The 16,610-nt window shown below is 46.1% G+C and overlaps 1 protein-coding gene across 1 annotated transcript; it reads left to right on the plus strand.

Annotated features, from left to right (window-relative positions):
- The first annotated feature begins 276 nt into the window (after window positions 1-276).
- LOC115409318 (uncharacterized) lies at window positions 277-10,412 on the plus strand. The gene is made up of 6 exons (XM_030120441.1): window positions 277-282; window positions 1,622-1,678; window positions 1,753-1,797; window positions 7,412-7,660; window positions 7,790-8,029; window positions 8,094-10,412. The coding sequence occupies exons 2-6, from the start codon at window positions 1,648-1,650 to the stop codon at window positions 8,285-8,287; spliced, it is 759 nt and encodes a 252-aa protein (XP_029976301.1). The 5' UTR covers window positions 277-282; window positions 1,622-1,647; the 3' UTR covers window positions 8,288-10,412.
- Window positions 10,413-16,610: the final 6,198 nt, after the last annotated feature.

Genomic DNA, 16,610 nt, shown 5'->3' on the forward strand with positions numbered 1-16,610 from the left:
ATATTAGAGACTGCCTCCCTCCCTCGCTCGACCCTCACCAGTTTGCCTAAAGGCCAAACAGGTCTACTGAGGATGCCATCGCCATCACACGCCACACAGCGCTGAGCCACCTGGAGAACAAGAACAGCTACGTGAGGATGCTCTTCGTGGACTATAGCTCAGCATTTAACACCATCATCCCAGACATCCTCACCACCAAACTGCTCAAACTACAAATCCCCCTCCTCACCTGTCACTGGATTAAAAACTTCCTGACTGGACGCCCACAGTCTGTGAGACTCGGTCCCCACCACTCATCCACAATCACACTCAGCACTGGTTCCCCCCAAGGCTGTGTTCTGAGCCCTCTTCTGTACGCCCTGTACACCCACGACTGCTCTCCCACCCACCCAACCAACCGCATCATCAAGTATGCGGATGACACCACTGTGGTCGGACTCATCCGAGGCGAGGACGAGGCAGCGTACATCGCCGAGGTGGAGGAGCTCTCACGCTGGTGCTCAGTAAATAACCTGACCCTGAACGTCCTAAAAACTAAAGAACTGATCATGGACTTCAGGAGGACTAGACAGGTCCACACACCCCTCCTCATAAATGGAGAACAGGTGGAGACTGTCACCACCTTCAGGTTTCTGGGCTCCACATCTCCGCAGACCCTCCTGGTCTGACAACATCAGAGCCCTGGTCAAAAAGGCACAGCAGCGGCTACATTTCCTCCGTGTGCTCAGGAAGAACAACCTGAGCACAAAGCTGCTGCTGGCCTTCTATCACTCCTCTGTGGAGAGCGTACTAACGTCCTGTCTGAGTGTGTGGTATGCAGGCTCCACAGTTGGGGACAGGAAGGCGGTGCAGAGGGTCATAAACACTGCCCAGAAGATCATCGGCTGCACCCTGCCCACGCTGGAGCACATCTCCACATCCTGCTGCCTCAGGAGGACCAAAGCCATCACCGGAGACCCCTCACACCCTGCCCACTCCCTGTTTGATCTTCTGCCCTCTGGCAGACGCTACAGGTCAATAAAATCACACACCAGCAGACTGACAAACAGCTTCTTCCCCTGGGCCATACGCACTGCAAACACCCACGGATACAGAAACACACACTCACTTATGAACAGTCTCCCATAACCCCCCCCCCCCCCAAGGACTAAATCACCCAACTATCTCCTCGCACTTTAAGAGTTTGTGCCTCATGTAGCATGATCACCACTCTGTTACACTGTTATTTATTACTCTTGCATCTTGTGGATGCGCTTATGCAAATTATACCTGCCCTTGTATTTTTTCTGCTGTGACCTAATGTCTGTGTTGTTTTCTGTTTTGTCTCTGATGTCTTTCCTAAGTTTTCTTGTCCTTGACTTTTTAATCGAGGTGAATTGTAGCTTTATATGAGCTCCCATGTAATTTCGTTGTACCCCCCCCGTGCAATGACAATAAAGTCTATTCTATTCTATTCTATTCTATTCTATTCTATTCTATTCTAGAGAGAAACCCAATCAGAGGAGACATCCTGTGGGGGTGACACTTGCTGAAGCGAGTTTTTTTAGTCTGCATCCTGTCATTGTTTTTCTCTTTCTCAGTAAATTTCAGTGACGTAAGTGAGAGAAGCGACAGTGACAAGCAGACTGGAACCAGGCTGACTGGACGATGGAGGGAAGACGTGTTCTGCAGCTGCTCTGTAAGAACTGTTCTCTGCAGGTTCTCCTGTCTCCTCCACCTGAGAACCTCAGACCAGCTCCTCTCTCTCTGCAGGTCTGACCTTCACTCTCATCTCCACCACTCTGCCATCTCCTCCAGGTCAGTGAACGCCTCGTTCCTCCACCATATGACGTCCAGTTTGTGTGTTGGTTCCAGGTTCTGTCCAGTCTAGACGTTACAGCGACTCTTTGAGGAGCAGTTCAGCTCCTGAAGCTCGGTCTGGTGACGGTGGTGAGCTGCTGTAGCGTCTGGTCTGGTAGAACGAGCCAATGGTTCCTTTCTCACTAGACTGAAGACTCAGCCCATCAAACCAACAGTGTTGGGCAAGTTACTTTAAATTAGTAACTTAGTTACAGTTACAAGTTACTTCCTTCAAAAGTAACTGAGTTACTTTAAGTCACTCGTTACTTTGAAAGTAACTAGTTACTAGAAAAAGTAACTTGATTTTCATTTCACTCTAAATTCTAAAAATAATGTGTTACCTCCCTAACTGGATAGCCAGGGAGACTGCTTAACTGTAAGTCCTACCCGACCACAAGTGCAATGCGCCACCTACTGCCCTGAATGTAAATGGCAGCATAGTGAGTGAGTGCAAGTGAATGATGAACTCAATGAAAATCAATTAAAAATTGTTTGTTGTCCCCTCATTTATTGTATCCTACTGTTTTATTTCAAATGTTTTCAACCCCTCTATAAATGCACACACAATATTTCATTATTTTGAGGTTGCCATTGTATAGTGCTGTTATGGCAATTTTATTTAATAAAGGGCATCAGCTGGTGAGTTCATTTTGGTATCTTTTATTATGCTGTACAGCAGGAGAAGTCACGCAGTCAACGGAGTAACAGAGTGAGTTCTGCCCTCGCAGGGGCGTGCAAGCCTCTAATAACTATCTGCTACGTTCACTCCCAGAGGCCTTGACTGCACCCAGCCGTAGGCTGGACACAGGAAGACTCCCACGAGTGCCGCAGCTGCTACGCTAAGATTATCAGGAAAAGTAAATTCTAGACAAAGCATTCATGGTTCCCCACACATCTGAGTGTGTGAGCTACGGTTGTTTACAAAAATACCTCTGCGAGCACTACAAGTGAGAAAAAGCATGCATACATGAGAAATTTCCATTACATTCCCCCCTTTTGATTAAATCAACCACGGTTTAATCAACTTCAACACATGGGAGATGCCAACAGACACCCCACATCAGTCAATCAACCCCAAATCATCAGCATCATCATCATCATCATCAGAATCATCAGAAAGGTGAGCGAACGAGGACGCAAACAGTTCAGTGGAATGAAGCAAAGTATAATGAGCCAAAGTAGTTGTGAACATGCGAGCAACCAGACAACGGACCAGGGGAATAATGCAGCAGGAGAAAACCCCCAGAATCGACAGGAAAATAGCAAGCATGCCAGCAACCTTAGTAAGCCAAGCTCGCCAGCTGCCCTCAGTCAGCCATCCCAGAAGTCCCATCCAGACAAGGGGACACCCGTTTCCTGAGAGCTAAATTCAGCAAGCAGAGAAGACAGCTGAGTGTCTACGTTAGTCATGTTCTCTGAGATGTCAGGAACCCAGGAGCAGTGCTGATCACCTATGAGAGGGCAAACCCCACTTTCTTTTCAAGAAGGAGGTCCAGGGCCACTCTGTTCAGCAGGCCCAGGACACACAGCCTTCTGCTCCTCCATGAGGAGGCCAAACCCATCAGTAACAAGACTAGTGAGGCTCTCATGCTCTCATGCTGGTTATGAATGGTGCCATGCTAAGGGAAGACACCTCCTCAGAATGCTGCTGAAAAGGAGAGGGAAAGGGAAAGGGTAAGGGAAAGACTAAGGCTAAGGGTAAGGGTTAGAGTGAGAAGCATTAGGATGTCGCAGCTCTGAGCCAATGCTATTCCTGCCTGCATGCAGAAATGTGTAGAGAGAATCCTGGAGAGGAACAGGAACAAGGAACAAGGAATGGTAAAGTGTTAGCGGAGACAGCATAAGTCTTAAAAGCACAAACAGTACAGTTGGCATCATGTGACTCTGGAGCTACCACAGGGGCAGCTCTCCACCACAGGCTGTCCTGGAGTCCTGTGAGGTCCACCATACGTCTGCAACGAAGCAGGGGGGCCACTGCGGTTTGGGCAGCAGCACCCTCAGGAGCAGGAACATCTTCACCGTTGCCTGGTGGAGGGTGGACTACCTCACACAGGAGCTGATCTCAGGGATTATTCTGCCCTGTGGCTGGGAGGTCAGCTGGTGGAGTCAGGGTGGTGCTGGGAAAGGCTTACAGCGACTCGCCTGGCTCCAGGTAGCTCGCTTTGCTACCTTAAAGGCAGCATGAGTCCAGCAGGACCTGGACCTGGCCACCGCCTGGCCTTCCAGTGTTTCCTGCTGAGGTCCTTCACCCGGATCCAGTCACCTGGGTTCAGCCAGCGAAGAGTGGAGAGGCCCTTCAGCCAGGAGGGGAAGGGCCCTGTGATGGTCTGTCTGATCTGAAACAGAGCAGCTCCACAAAGTCCACCATCAGGTGGTCACAGGGTACTCAGGTGGTGGTGAGCAGCATTCCCCACAGCGTTCTCCTCGCCTTGCCTTGTGAGCTGCACACACCAAACACTCTATAGTGCTGTTCTGCCACCACTGAGAACTTCCCAGAAAACCACAATGATGTAACCTGGTGGGAATGATAAGGCCTGATGTACCATTCCCCCCTCAGAACCACCATGTACACCAAGAATATATCACATCAGAATGGGTTAGTCTGTTAATCGAAGCTCCGAGCGAGAAAAAAAAAAAAACTGTCCTAATTCCCCAGAAAGTTGGTGAGAGTGTAAAGGAGGGGCTGAGCAGTCTGAAGAGACAGCTCCATGAAAACAACCTCAAACACAAGCTGCATGTTATCAGCATGTCCTTCAACGCCGTCCATTCCCCCGGCGTGAATCCCAAACAACCTGAGCCTGGTGGTCAAAACAGTGCATCGTGAAGCAAGCTGCTAATATAGAAGGAACATTATCATTTTACCAGAACTATCAGAACCATAACATCACAGTTTGTTCAACATCAGAAACAACGAAATGACAGGTCGAGACAGAAAAGTGAAGAAAGACTGCAGGGCCCGGGACGCTTCCAGTGCATCTGGAGTCCAGGAAACCTGCAAACATGCAGTCAGAGACCTAATGGGAGCAATAAAATCAAAATCATTTGGAATAAACTGTCGACAGCAGGAATACATCCCCAGGAAAGAGACAACCTGTTTCCTGGTGAGCGGATTTGGTGTGAAATCAGGTGTATCATATGGACCGTCCGTCTCAACTAAACACCTCCCTGTTCGTGACGCCAACTGTTATGGCAATTTTATTTAATAAAGGGCATCAGCCGGTGAGTTCATTTTGGTATCTTTTATTATGCTGTACAGCAGGAGAAGTCACGCAGTCAACGGAGTAACAGAGTGAGTTCTGCCCTCGCAGGGCCGTGCAAGCTTCTAATAACTATCTGCTACGTTCACTCCCAGGGGCCTTGACTGCACCCAGCCGTAGGCTGGACACAGGAAGACTCCCACGAGTGCCGCAGCTGCTACGCTAAGATTATCAGGAAAAGTAAATTCTAGACAAAGCATTCATGGTTCCCCACACATCTGAGTGTGTGAGCTACGGTTGTTTACAAAAATACCTCTGCGAGCACTACAAGTGAGAAAAAGCATGCATACATGAGAAATTTCCATTACAAGTGCTCAATGAAATAACTATAAAATTTGAACATTGTACCCAATATCACAACAACGAAGCAGTGGATCAGTGAAACACAATGCACAGTATGTTCAAACGTTTGATAGGCATATGTATTGTATCCATTGAAACAGACAGAAAGTATACTTTTGGCAGTGCAAAAATTAACCTGTGCCTCAGACCATTTAAACAGCTGCAGGAATCAATAATGTGCAAAACTGATTCAAAAATAAACACAGTGAGACTTATCTATACTTTGTAACCTTAACTCAAAACACCTAAACCAACGAGAGACCTCACATTCAGTAATGACGTTAAAACTTAAAAGTGTTTTCAGCTTTAAAAAGAGAAACTAAATAAATAATATTAACCAAAACAACCCAAACATTTTCAGCCTCACAAACATGGTTAATGTTTAACAAAAACAATATTTCCTCCAGTCTGGCCATTTAGATACATGAAACTACAGATGAACTCAACAACGGTGGATAAAGTAATTTAGCAATATAAGTGACACAATTGGAAATTTCACTTGGAAATATTAACGTGCTTGGCCTTGTGGATCACCCTTGGGAGGAACACAGACCATCATCACATCAGTGCTTATCAACATTGCTAGTCCTCAAACCAATGATTGTACCTCAAGAGGAGAAGCTTCTCAAACTGGCAATCTGACGATCTGCCTGTTCCTCCTTGGAGAGAGAATCAGGTTTCCCAGGCTAAAGAGCCTTTGAGGAAGTGGCTGCATTAATCAGAGACAGTTTCTTTGTCATTGGAAAGTGATTCAGAGTGTCTGTCCCTGTTGCTCCTGATTTGAGGTACTCGGCTACTTCAGCTTCAGCAGTGGCGTAGGTATCCTCCTCATTTGTTGGAAAGGAGAAGAAGTCGTCCTCTTTGCTCGAATCCGGGCGCTGGATTGACATCAGAGATATGCCTGGACCGTCGTCGACTGCACCATTGTTGTTTTCTTCTTCTTTTTTTTTTAAATGCACGTTGCAGCGTCATGTGTGCTTCAGGTCCACGACGGAAATTTCGCACACTTGAAATAACGAGTAACGAGCCCGTTTGAATCGCAGTACTGATAAACGCGTTACTGGTTTTGACAAAGTAATTGGTTACAGTACTCGTTACTGCAAAATGTAACGTAGTTACTGTAACGCGTTACTTAAAGGTCTAATACACGTTTTTCTCGAAAAGACGAAGCCCCACGTCTGTTACTCACTTTTTGAACAACGCCATGCTCCAGACCATCCGCCCGGCTCTCCTGCTTCTCCCAGGAAACGCGGAAGTGTACGAGCGCGATCTCCTCTTCTCCGGCGTGCACGGCTCTGTTTACAGTTTCTACGATCCGCCTCGCTCATAAATAAAGCTTTTTTTCCGAAACAGTTACAGTTTCATTATGTCAGACTCGCCATCGGTCAGTACTAGCTCAGAAGCTCACCGGCTACATAAACACTCTGAATGCGCAAAAGGGAGAAGCTGATTGGGCGCGAGCAAGTAGAACCGCCTTACGAAAGCAGCTCGTCAGAATGATTGACAAACAGACCCACCAGTTATTTAGGTGATCCACCCGGAAATCAAAATGTTGTATTACACCTTTAATAACACGTTCGTCCCAACACTGCAAACCAAAGGCCTTTATCAAGCTCACAGTTAATTTCTCAAATCAAAAATGAGCTGCCTGCTTCATTGATTAGTGCTGACAGTCCCTGTACTGTCCAGTCTGTCCTGGATCCTGCTGCTGCTTCATTTGTCTTTGGGACAGGTGCTAATCTACATGTCTGGACGGCCGCAGCCCTGCATGTGTTCCATGTCTCCCTGCTTCAACACAGCAGATTGAAATGAGTGACTCATTTTCAGACTTTCTGTTGACCTCGGTGCTGGCACCTCGGTGAGGTTCACCTGTGCTGCAGCTGGGAGACATGGAACACGTGCAGGACTGCAGCATTCCCGACATGCAGGTTGACACCCCTGGCTTCAGCGTTGGTTCCTCTCGTTCTCAGCAGGACTGACTGTGAGTCCCAGCAGATCTCAGTTCCTTCAAGGAGACTCAGTGTCTCTGAGCTGTGAGGAGGACGGATGGACAGTTTGGAGGAAGACCAGCAGCAGACAGAGGAGTTCATGTGGAGACATGTGGGGAAAACCTGCTGGTTCCTCCTGTAGAATCAGCTACATGACGACCAGAGACAGTGGAGTTTACTGGTGTGAGTCCAGAGAGGGAGCAGCTGGAAGCAGCATCAACATCACTGTAGCTGGTAAAAGAAGTGTGTGTGTGTGTGTGTGTGTGTGTGTGTGTGTGTGTGTGTGTGTGTGTGTGTGTGTGTGTGTGTGTGTGTGTGTGTGTGTGTGTGTCTCAGATGCTGGACTCTGCTCTCTGTGTCCAGATACAGTGGTCCTCCAGAGTCCAGTCCTCCCTGTGATGGAGGGACAGGACGTCACTCTGGGTTGTAGAACCAGCGCTCCCTCCACCCTCTCAGCCGAGTTATTTAAAGATGGCGTCTTCATTGGGACCGAGTCCACAGGTCACATGACCCTCCGCCATGTTTCCCGCTCTGCTGAAGGCCTCTACTGGTGTAGCTTCAGAGGTGTTGGAGAGTCTCCACCCAGCTGGATCTCTGTCTCAGGTGAGGAGCTGAACTCTGCTTCCTGATTCAGCCTCATGCTCACCTGCTGGGACTCTCTCTGCAGCTCCACCTACCAAGGCAGCTCCGCCCACTGAGGGAGCTCCGCCCACTTCCATCACCTTCCTCCAGCTTGTGGTCAGAGTTTTCTGCTACCTGGTGGTTTTCTGTCCGAACTCCATCTCCACTCTGCTCACGGTGTCTTTATATCAAGAAAGAGCAAAAAGAATGTCTCTTCCCCAATATTTGGAAATTGGCTAAAGTCGCCCCCCGAGCTAAAGATAATAAGCTGCTATTAGTGGCACTAATAGCAGACCTGTTAGAATATTGCCCGCTCTGAGCAAGATTATGGAAAAGCTTATATTTGCACAAATTTCACAATATTTTATGAATCTTAATCTCACCTCTGATTCTCAGCATGCCTTTAAAGACAGCCATTCTACCTCCACTGCACTTGTCCGTATTACTGATGACTGGCTTTGTAAACTTGATGCAAAAAATGATGTTGGGTCGTTCTTCTTAGATTTCAGTGCAGCCTTCGATATGACAGATCACAACTTGCTGTTGGACAAACTGTCTGCATATGGCTTTTCTGGTTGTTCCCTTCAGTGGTTTAATAGCTATTTAACTAATCGATCACAGTCAGTATACTTTAATGGTAGCTTTTCTTCGGCCCTGAGGCTAAACTGTGGAGTTCCACAGGGTAGCTGCCTCGGCCCTCTGTGTTTTTTTATTTTTACAAATGATCTTCCTTTTATCTTAAAAAGATCCTCTGTAGCTATGTATGCCGATGAGTCAGCTCCATATTATGGTGCAGAGAACCTGCACATCTTAAATCATACGCTTTAGAATGATTTAGGCCAGGTATTTGAGTGGGTGGAGTCTAACAAGCTTGCATTAAATGTTAGTAAAACTAAGTGCATGATTCCAGATTCTAGAAAGCAATCAATGAATAGAAACCTTTTGTCGCTCTTCTTAAATAATATACCCCTGGAGCAGGTGCACAGGTTTGTTCTCCTTGACTCAACCTTAGATGATAATCTGAGCTGGACTAGTCACCTTGATAAGATTGCGACAAAAATGGGAAGAGCTCGTTCTGCTATGAGATGATGTGCCTACTTCATGACAGACGCATCGGTCAAATATGTCACCTCGTCATTAGTCTTTTCTCATCTGGATTATTGCTCAGACCTATGGTCGGTACCACAAAAAACATATTCACAAGCTACAGGTACTGCAAAACAAAGCTGCACGAATGGTTCTTCGCCGTCCATTTCGGACACACATTGAATATATGCAGCAGAGTCTCTCATGGCTACATGTGGAGAAGAGATTACAGAAGAATCTTGTCATTTTTTTCAGAATGTACATGAAAAAATGAAACCAAGGCCTCTTTTTCAGAAAATTATGTATGTTCATCAACGCCATAACCATTTGACCGGGCGCCAAATGGCAGAACACATATGTCTTCCTAAGGCTCAAACAGGTGCAATGCAGAGAACAGTGAAGTACAGGGCAGCTAATCTGTGGAACAACTTACCTTAAGTGGTAAGAAAACAGAACAACATAAAAACTTTTAAAACCATGGTGGCGAAACTTTTTAAAGCTTGATTTAATCGTTGGTGCATTTTTAGTGTGTGTTTTATGTTTTAATTGTATTATTGTCTTGTTTCATTCTAATTTAGTTGTGTGTATATATTCCATTCACTTTTCATTCCCTTGTATTTTACTGATTAATGGCTTTATGTATTACTTCTTATGATTGTTTCATTCTGTGTATTCTGTTCACTATCTTTGTATTTTATTCTTGTGCACTATTAAATTTTATGATTGTTTAAGGAGTTATAGACCTTTTTCACACTTCCTGGTTTTTCAGCCAGAAATACGTAATCACTGGGACCTCCACTTCCGGTACCAATGGCACAAGCTAAAAACAAAAGACACTGTAGCGCACCTGGTTTCCAAAGAACGAAGAGGTCAGACAAAAGTGGGTTCAGCAGATTAGACACATCGGCAGCTGGCATTTCTCTCCAGCAGGCTACGTCCAGGGGCTAAGTGTTAGCCGCCTTAAAACTGATGCTGTTCCAAGTCTCTTCAGATGGAATGAGTTCACACCGCATCCTACCGGGGAGTCCGTGTACGGCCGTTGCTCCAAACGGTAGTTTGTGGAGTTGTCTGTCCCAGAACTGGAAAGCAAACAGAAAGAAACTGCAGCAAAGGAGGCTAAACTGGACCATGACGATGCGACCCCGCCACCATCAAGTAAGAAGTTCCATCTGCTGTAACAACAGATTACATACAGGGATTACATATATAACTGTGTTCTTGCCACCCCGGCGGTATTGTGTCTGTCTCCTTCAAGCTCGGGTCCTCTACCAGAGGCCTGGGAGCTTGAGGGTTCTGTGCAGGATCTTAGCTGTTCCTTTTGAACAGAGATCTCAGATGCTGTTCCTGGTATCTGCTGGAACCATCCTCCCAGCTTGGGGGTTCCTGCTCCCAGTGTCCATACTGGTATCACTGTTGCCTTTACACCCCACACTCTCTCTATCTCTTCCCTCAACTGTTGGTACTTCTCCAGCTTCTCACGCTCCTTTTTCCTGATGTTCCATCACTTAGGATTGCTACATCTGTCACCACAGCTGTCTTCTGCTGTTTATCCACCACCACTATGCCAGGTTGATTGGCCATCACCTGCTTGTCAGTCTGGATCTGGAAGTCCCACAGGATCTTGGCTCGATTGTTCTCGACCACCTTTGGAGGTGTCTCCCATCTTGACCCTGGGACCTCCAGTCCATACTCGGTACATATGTTCCTGTACACGATGCCCGCTACCTGGTTGTGCTGTTCCATGTATGCCTTGCCTGCCAGCATCTTACCCCCTGCTGTGATGGTCTGTACTGTCTCTGGGGCTTCTTTGCACAGTCTGCACCTGGGGTCTTGTGTGGTGTGGTAGATCCCGGCTCTATTCACCTTGTGTTCAGGGCCTGTTCTTGTGCAGCCATGATTAGGCCTCTGTGCTGTCCTTCAGTCCAGCCTTTTCCAGCCACTGGTATGTTTTTCCAATGTCAACCACTTCTTCAATTTGTAGGTGGTATATGCCATGCAGGGCTTCGTCTGTCCATGATAGCTCCTCTGGCTCCTCCTTACTGGGCTTTTGGTGTCTGAGGCATTCACTTAGCAGATCATCACTGGGGGCCGTCTTCTTGGTATACTCATGGAGGCTCTTGGTTTCCTCCTGGATAGTGGCTCTGACACTCACTACTCCTCGGCCTCCCTCCTTTCTGTTGGTGTATAGCCTCAGTATGCTGGACTTAGGGTGGAACCCTCCATGCATTGTAAGGAGCTTTCTTGTCTTGATATCAGTGGCTTGCATTTCTTCCAGTGGCCAGGATACAATGGCGGCGCCAGAGTATTTTTTCTGGTGGGGCTAAAAACAACAGCCTGGCTCGATCTAGATGCAGTGAGAACACGGTCGCTCGCCGGGTCAAGCCAACTTTCCTCGTTTGCCGCACTTTTATTCGTGTGAGGCTTGATTTATGCCAGGATATTATGCCAGCAGGGTATCTGATTATAATGGAAAGGCGAAAGTTCTTCTAAACAGACCAATGTGGTATTGTTTGTTTACCTGACAGTTTCGAAGGCCGTCAGCTTTTTTCCTCAGAGTGTCACGTGATGTTGTTGTGACGTATCTCGTCAGCTGATTTATACAGGTTTTGGTGCTATTCTCCCACTAGTGGAAGCGGGAGAACAGCGCCATCTGCAAAGTGAATCAGGGAGTCGGTGCCACGCTCATTCTTGGCATGCAGTTTGATGTGATCCATGTAGAAGAGGTGGCTGACAGTTGTTCCGCTCTTGAATGGGTATCCAAAGCTGCTCTTGGTAATGATCTGGCTGAGGGGGTTCAGGCCTATGCAGAACAGCAGGGGAGGCGGCATCACCTTGGTATACACCTGTGCCACTGGCTTTGAGTTGGCCTCTTGGCTTGTCTTCCACAGCCCCATTGAGTTCTGAATGAAGCTCCTTAGAGTCTTGTTGATGTTGTACAGTTTCAAGCACTCCAGTATCCAGTGTGGCACTGAGTCATAGACTTTCTTGTAATCAATCCAGGCAGTGCACAGGTTGGTGCTGCGGGCCTTGCAGTCTTGGGGGATTACCCTGTCAACCAGTAGCTGGTGTTTGGCCCCCCTGGTGTTATTGCCAATCCCTTTTTGTGCTTTACTCATGTACTAATCCATGTGCCTACTTATCTTGGCCGCTATGATGCCTGATAGGAGTTTCCATGTGGTGCTGAGGCAGGTTATAGGCCGGTAGTTTGATGGTATTGTTCCCTTCTGGGTGTCCTTCATGATGAGGACTGTCTGACCTTGGGTTAGCCACTCTGGGTGGGTCCCTGATATTAGCAGCTGGTTCATTTGTGCTGCAAGGCATTCATGGAGTGCAGTTAGCTTCTTAAACCAGTAGGTGTGAATCTTGTCGGGCCCTGGAGCCGTACAGCTCTTCATTTTGGCCACTCTTGCCTGTACATCTGCTGTTGTAATTACTACTGGGTCTTGTTCTGGGAGGTTGCTGTGCTCTGCCTGCAGGCCTGTCAGCCACTGGGCATTGGTGTTGTGTGACACATCTTTCTCCCAGATACTCTTCCAGTATTGCTCAGTCTCAGCCCTGGGTGGGTCTGCTGTGGTCTTACTACCCTGCCATTGAGAGCAGACCTCAGCTGGATTGTTGGAGAACACCCTGTTTATTCTCCTGGTCTCCACTTCTCTCGTGTATCTCTTTAGGCAGGTAGCTAGGGTTGTGAGTCTTTGCTTAGCAGTCTCCGGTGCCTCAGTTATTGACAGCTTTCTGTATTTCTTGTGCAGGTCTTTCTTGAGATTCACCCCTCTGCTTAGTCCTGTGAGGAAGCTGACTTCTCTACGTGTTGCCATGATTTTTTACCTCTAGCCTTCTTTTCCATGGAGGTTCTTGGTCACTCCGGCTACTCATGCTGTTCATCTTGTAGCCAAGCATCTCTAGGATGACTGTCGCTGTTGCATATATCAGCTGATTGGTCTCAGTGATGGTGCTGGGGTGCTGGTAGGGATTGTTAGCAGTGCTGTGTTCACATCTTCCAGTAGAGATTCCGATGGTACTTTATCATCATTACCGAGCCTCTCTCCCTCTCCCTCTCTCTCTCTCTCTCTCTCTCTCTCTCTCTCTCTCTCTCTCTCTCTCTCTCTCTCTCTCTCTCTCTCTCTCTCTCTCTCTCTCTCTCTCTCTATATATTCATTCATTCATTCATTCTCCACCGCTTCATCCCTTTCGGAGTCGCGGGTGGCTGGAGCCGATCCCAGCTGCTGTGGGCGAAGGCGGGGTACGCCCTGGACAGTTCGCCAGTCTGTCGCAGGGCTGACATATATAGACAAACAACCATTCACTCACACATTCATACCTAGGGGCAATTTAGGGTGATCAATTAACCTACCATGCATGTTTTTGGACCGTGGGAGGAAGCCGGAGTACCCGGAGGGAACCCACGCACACACGGGGAGAACATGCAAACTCCACACAGAAAGGCCCCGAGCCCCGGCCGGTATTTGAACCCAGGACCTTCTTGCTGTGAGGCAAGAGCGCTAACCACCGCGCCACCGTGCGGCCCCTTATATTTATATATATATATATATATATATATATATATATATATATGTATATATATATATATATATGTATATATATATATATGTATATATATATACATGTATATATACATATACATGTATATTACACAGCTCATTTGATATTTCAAATGAGCTGGTCTTCATACAATTTTTTAAAAATAATAGACTATGATAACACACACACACACACACACATATTATATGTGTGTGTGTGTGTCTATATATATATATATATACATATACATATATACATGTATATGTATATATATATATATATATATATATATATATATATATATATATATATATATATATATATGTATATATATATATATATATATATATATATATATATAGAGACACACACATATAATATGTGTGTGTGTGTGTGTGTGTGTGTGTGTGTGTGTGTGTGTGTGTGTGTGTGTGTTATCATAGTCTATTATTTTTAAAAAATTGTATGAAGACCAGAATTAATCTTTCTTCTGAGTCACCACAGGTATTTTGGATGAGATTCTGGATGAGGTGGCAGATTACATCGAAGACCTGGAAGCCAAACTGGAGAGTTTCCCTGCCGTCCTCAGCCGTCTTCAGTCAGTATTGTGTTTCTGATGCTCAGATAAGGTTCTACACAAAATTTACATCTGAGTGTGTGTTTAAGATCTTCTGGACACATTGCACCATCTGCTTCATTGTTTTCTTTGAAAATTTATGTATAAATAAAGTTTGATTGATTTACATGTAACAGATTCTTTTGTTACTGTTCCTTTGTGGGGATAGGGTTTGAATTTAGCCATGCAACCACATATGAAAAAGTGAAATCATACACACTGCACAGTTTTATTGAATTCAACTGAGGCTTAAGATATTTTATCAATAAGCAATCTATTCATTGGATTTAAACACATATACAGTACAATATACAAGGTTATGTTCTGAACAATTCATTTAACGAATGAAATATCAAATGAGCTGTGTAATTAATCATCATGTGTGCATTTACAAGAATGTACAATGTTAGATCACTATGCAAAACTGTGAAATAACAACCAATATGATAAAATATCAAAACAATAAAAATAATCATATTACAGCAGTGCAGCAAATATTTACAACAGACAACAGAAGTATAAGTTAGAGATGGAATGCTGAGACTAAGGAAGAGGAAGAACTGGGAATTCAAGAGCCAAGTGGTGCTGGATGGGATCACTGGATGTTTCAGGAGGACAAAGGTAAGATATGGGGCATCCAGGTGGGACAGGGCCATGGAACCTGCTCTATTTCAGACAAGCCATCCTACAGAGGAGCAATGAGGGGCTGGGGTTGTTCCTCACTCAGCTTGGGTCCAGCCGCCATCAAATCAGGGTCGGGAAACGGTCCTAAAAAAAAAAAAGATACACGCCCCTTAGCTGTTAAGAAACTTAGCAACAAAGCTTTGGGAAATGCCCATCAGAAAGTCTGTGTGAAGCAGTTAAAGAAATCAGAGTAAATAAAGCATCCACCTGAGTCCTCGCTCTGTGCCACTGCTGTAGACTGCTCATGCAGGCCAGAGATGGAGGACAGTCTGCTGGCCAGACTGTGAGTAATGTGCTGTCTGATGAAGCAGGGCCACAGTGTGGTTGAAAAACCCTTTTCCTGCTGCAGGAAAACGCCATCAGACGCCCACTGTCAACAGCAAGCGTCATCTGTACATAAATGGATCAGAATGATGAACAAGACATCATGGAAATACGTCACTGTCAGTGGTCAGAGATGGTAACAGCTGATGACAAGGGGACTTTGTAGTGCACCCACCACAACCCTTTTTTTCTAAAATAACTAACTTTTACAATATATTTTTACACACACACACACACACACACACACACACACACACACACACACACACACACACACACACACAAAGAGACACGACTTTATTCATTACAATAGAAATATACCACAAAAAGCTGGTTTGGTTGACTGGTGAAAGGGGATGCACTCTTCTAGCTGATCACCTTCTCCGCTGTTCTTCTGACCGCTGCGATCAAACAAAAAAAACCCACCAACTGAACACCCAACCAACCAATGAACGACCAGCACACTAACTAATAACCAGATGACTTTTCAATGATTGACAATCCAACGACTCAAGACATGAACGAACCAACTGAATCAGCCGATCTACCAACCGGTGAACCATCTGAGCACCTGTCAGGACTCTCTGTCCTCTCTGTCCTCTCTGTGTCCTGCTTGTCTCTCCAAGCTTCCCTCAGTCTCTCATTGATCCCATCGTCCAGTCCCCGGTCAGCTCCTCCTCCCTGTGTGCTGACAGTGTGTCCCCCTGTGTCTCTCCCTGTCCTCCTGTTCTGTTCTGACCGACGGTCGTCCTGCTTGTTCTCCCGTCTGTTTCCTGTGTTCTCTGGCTCCTCCTCTGTTCTCTGGATTATTCTCTGTCTGCTCCTGCTGGATTCCTCTGCTGCAGAGTTTCCAACTCTGACTAACTGACCATTAAACCAACCATCCAACTAGTAAATCACCCAATCATTGATTCAACCAACTAACAATCCAGTAACTGACCAACACACCAATCACAAGTTCACTCAATGCCAGTCAGCGTCCGCTCTGAAGATGTGCAGCTGTTGTTGTTGTTGTGCAGAATGAACAAAACCTTCAGATTTTCAGTCGACTGAAGAGCTTTGGTGTTTGTGATCACGTCCTGTTTTCAGAGAACTCGCCTCGCTCAGACTTCCTATTAAACAGCGGCGCCTCAGTGAGGTCAAACCACAGGTGGTCGACTGCTGGCAGGTTGACTCGTTACTGACACGTCAAGGTAAAGAACTTTAAAGAGTGAGAAACAGAAGAGTTTCTACTGGTGGGGAAGAGGAACTTTCTGTCTAATACCAAGTGACAGGAACTAACCTGAACCAGCTGGATTTCACAGTAAAACA

The sequence above is a fragment of the Salarias fasciatus genome, chromosome 3, assembly GCF_902148845.1.
Source record: "Salarias fasciatus chromosome 3, fSalaFa1.1, whole genome shotgun sequence".
In the NCBI taxonomy this organism is placed as follows: domain Eukaryota; kingdom Metazoa; phylum Chordata; class Actinopteri; order Blenniiformes; family Blenniidae; genus Salarias; species Salarias fasciatus.

Coding starts and splice junctions, on each gene's coding strand:
- LOC115409318 (XM_030120441.1), top strand. CDS start 1,648: ATGGAGGGAAGACGTGTTCTGCAGCTGCTCT. Junction 7,661..7,789: donor CATCAACATCACTGTAGCTG/GTAAAAGAAGTG, acceptor CTCTGTGTCCAG/ATACAGTGGTCCTCCAGAGT. Junction 8,030..8,093: donor CAGCTGGATCTCTGTCTCAG/GTGAGGAGCTGA, acceptor CTCTCTCTGCAG/CTCCACCTACCAAGGCAGCT.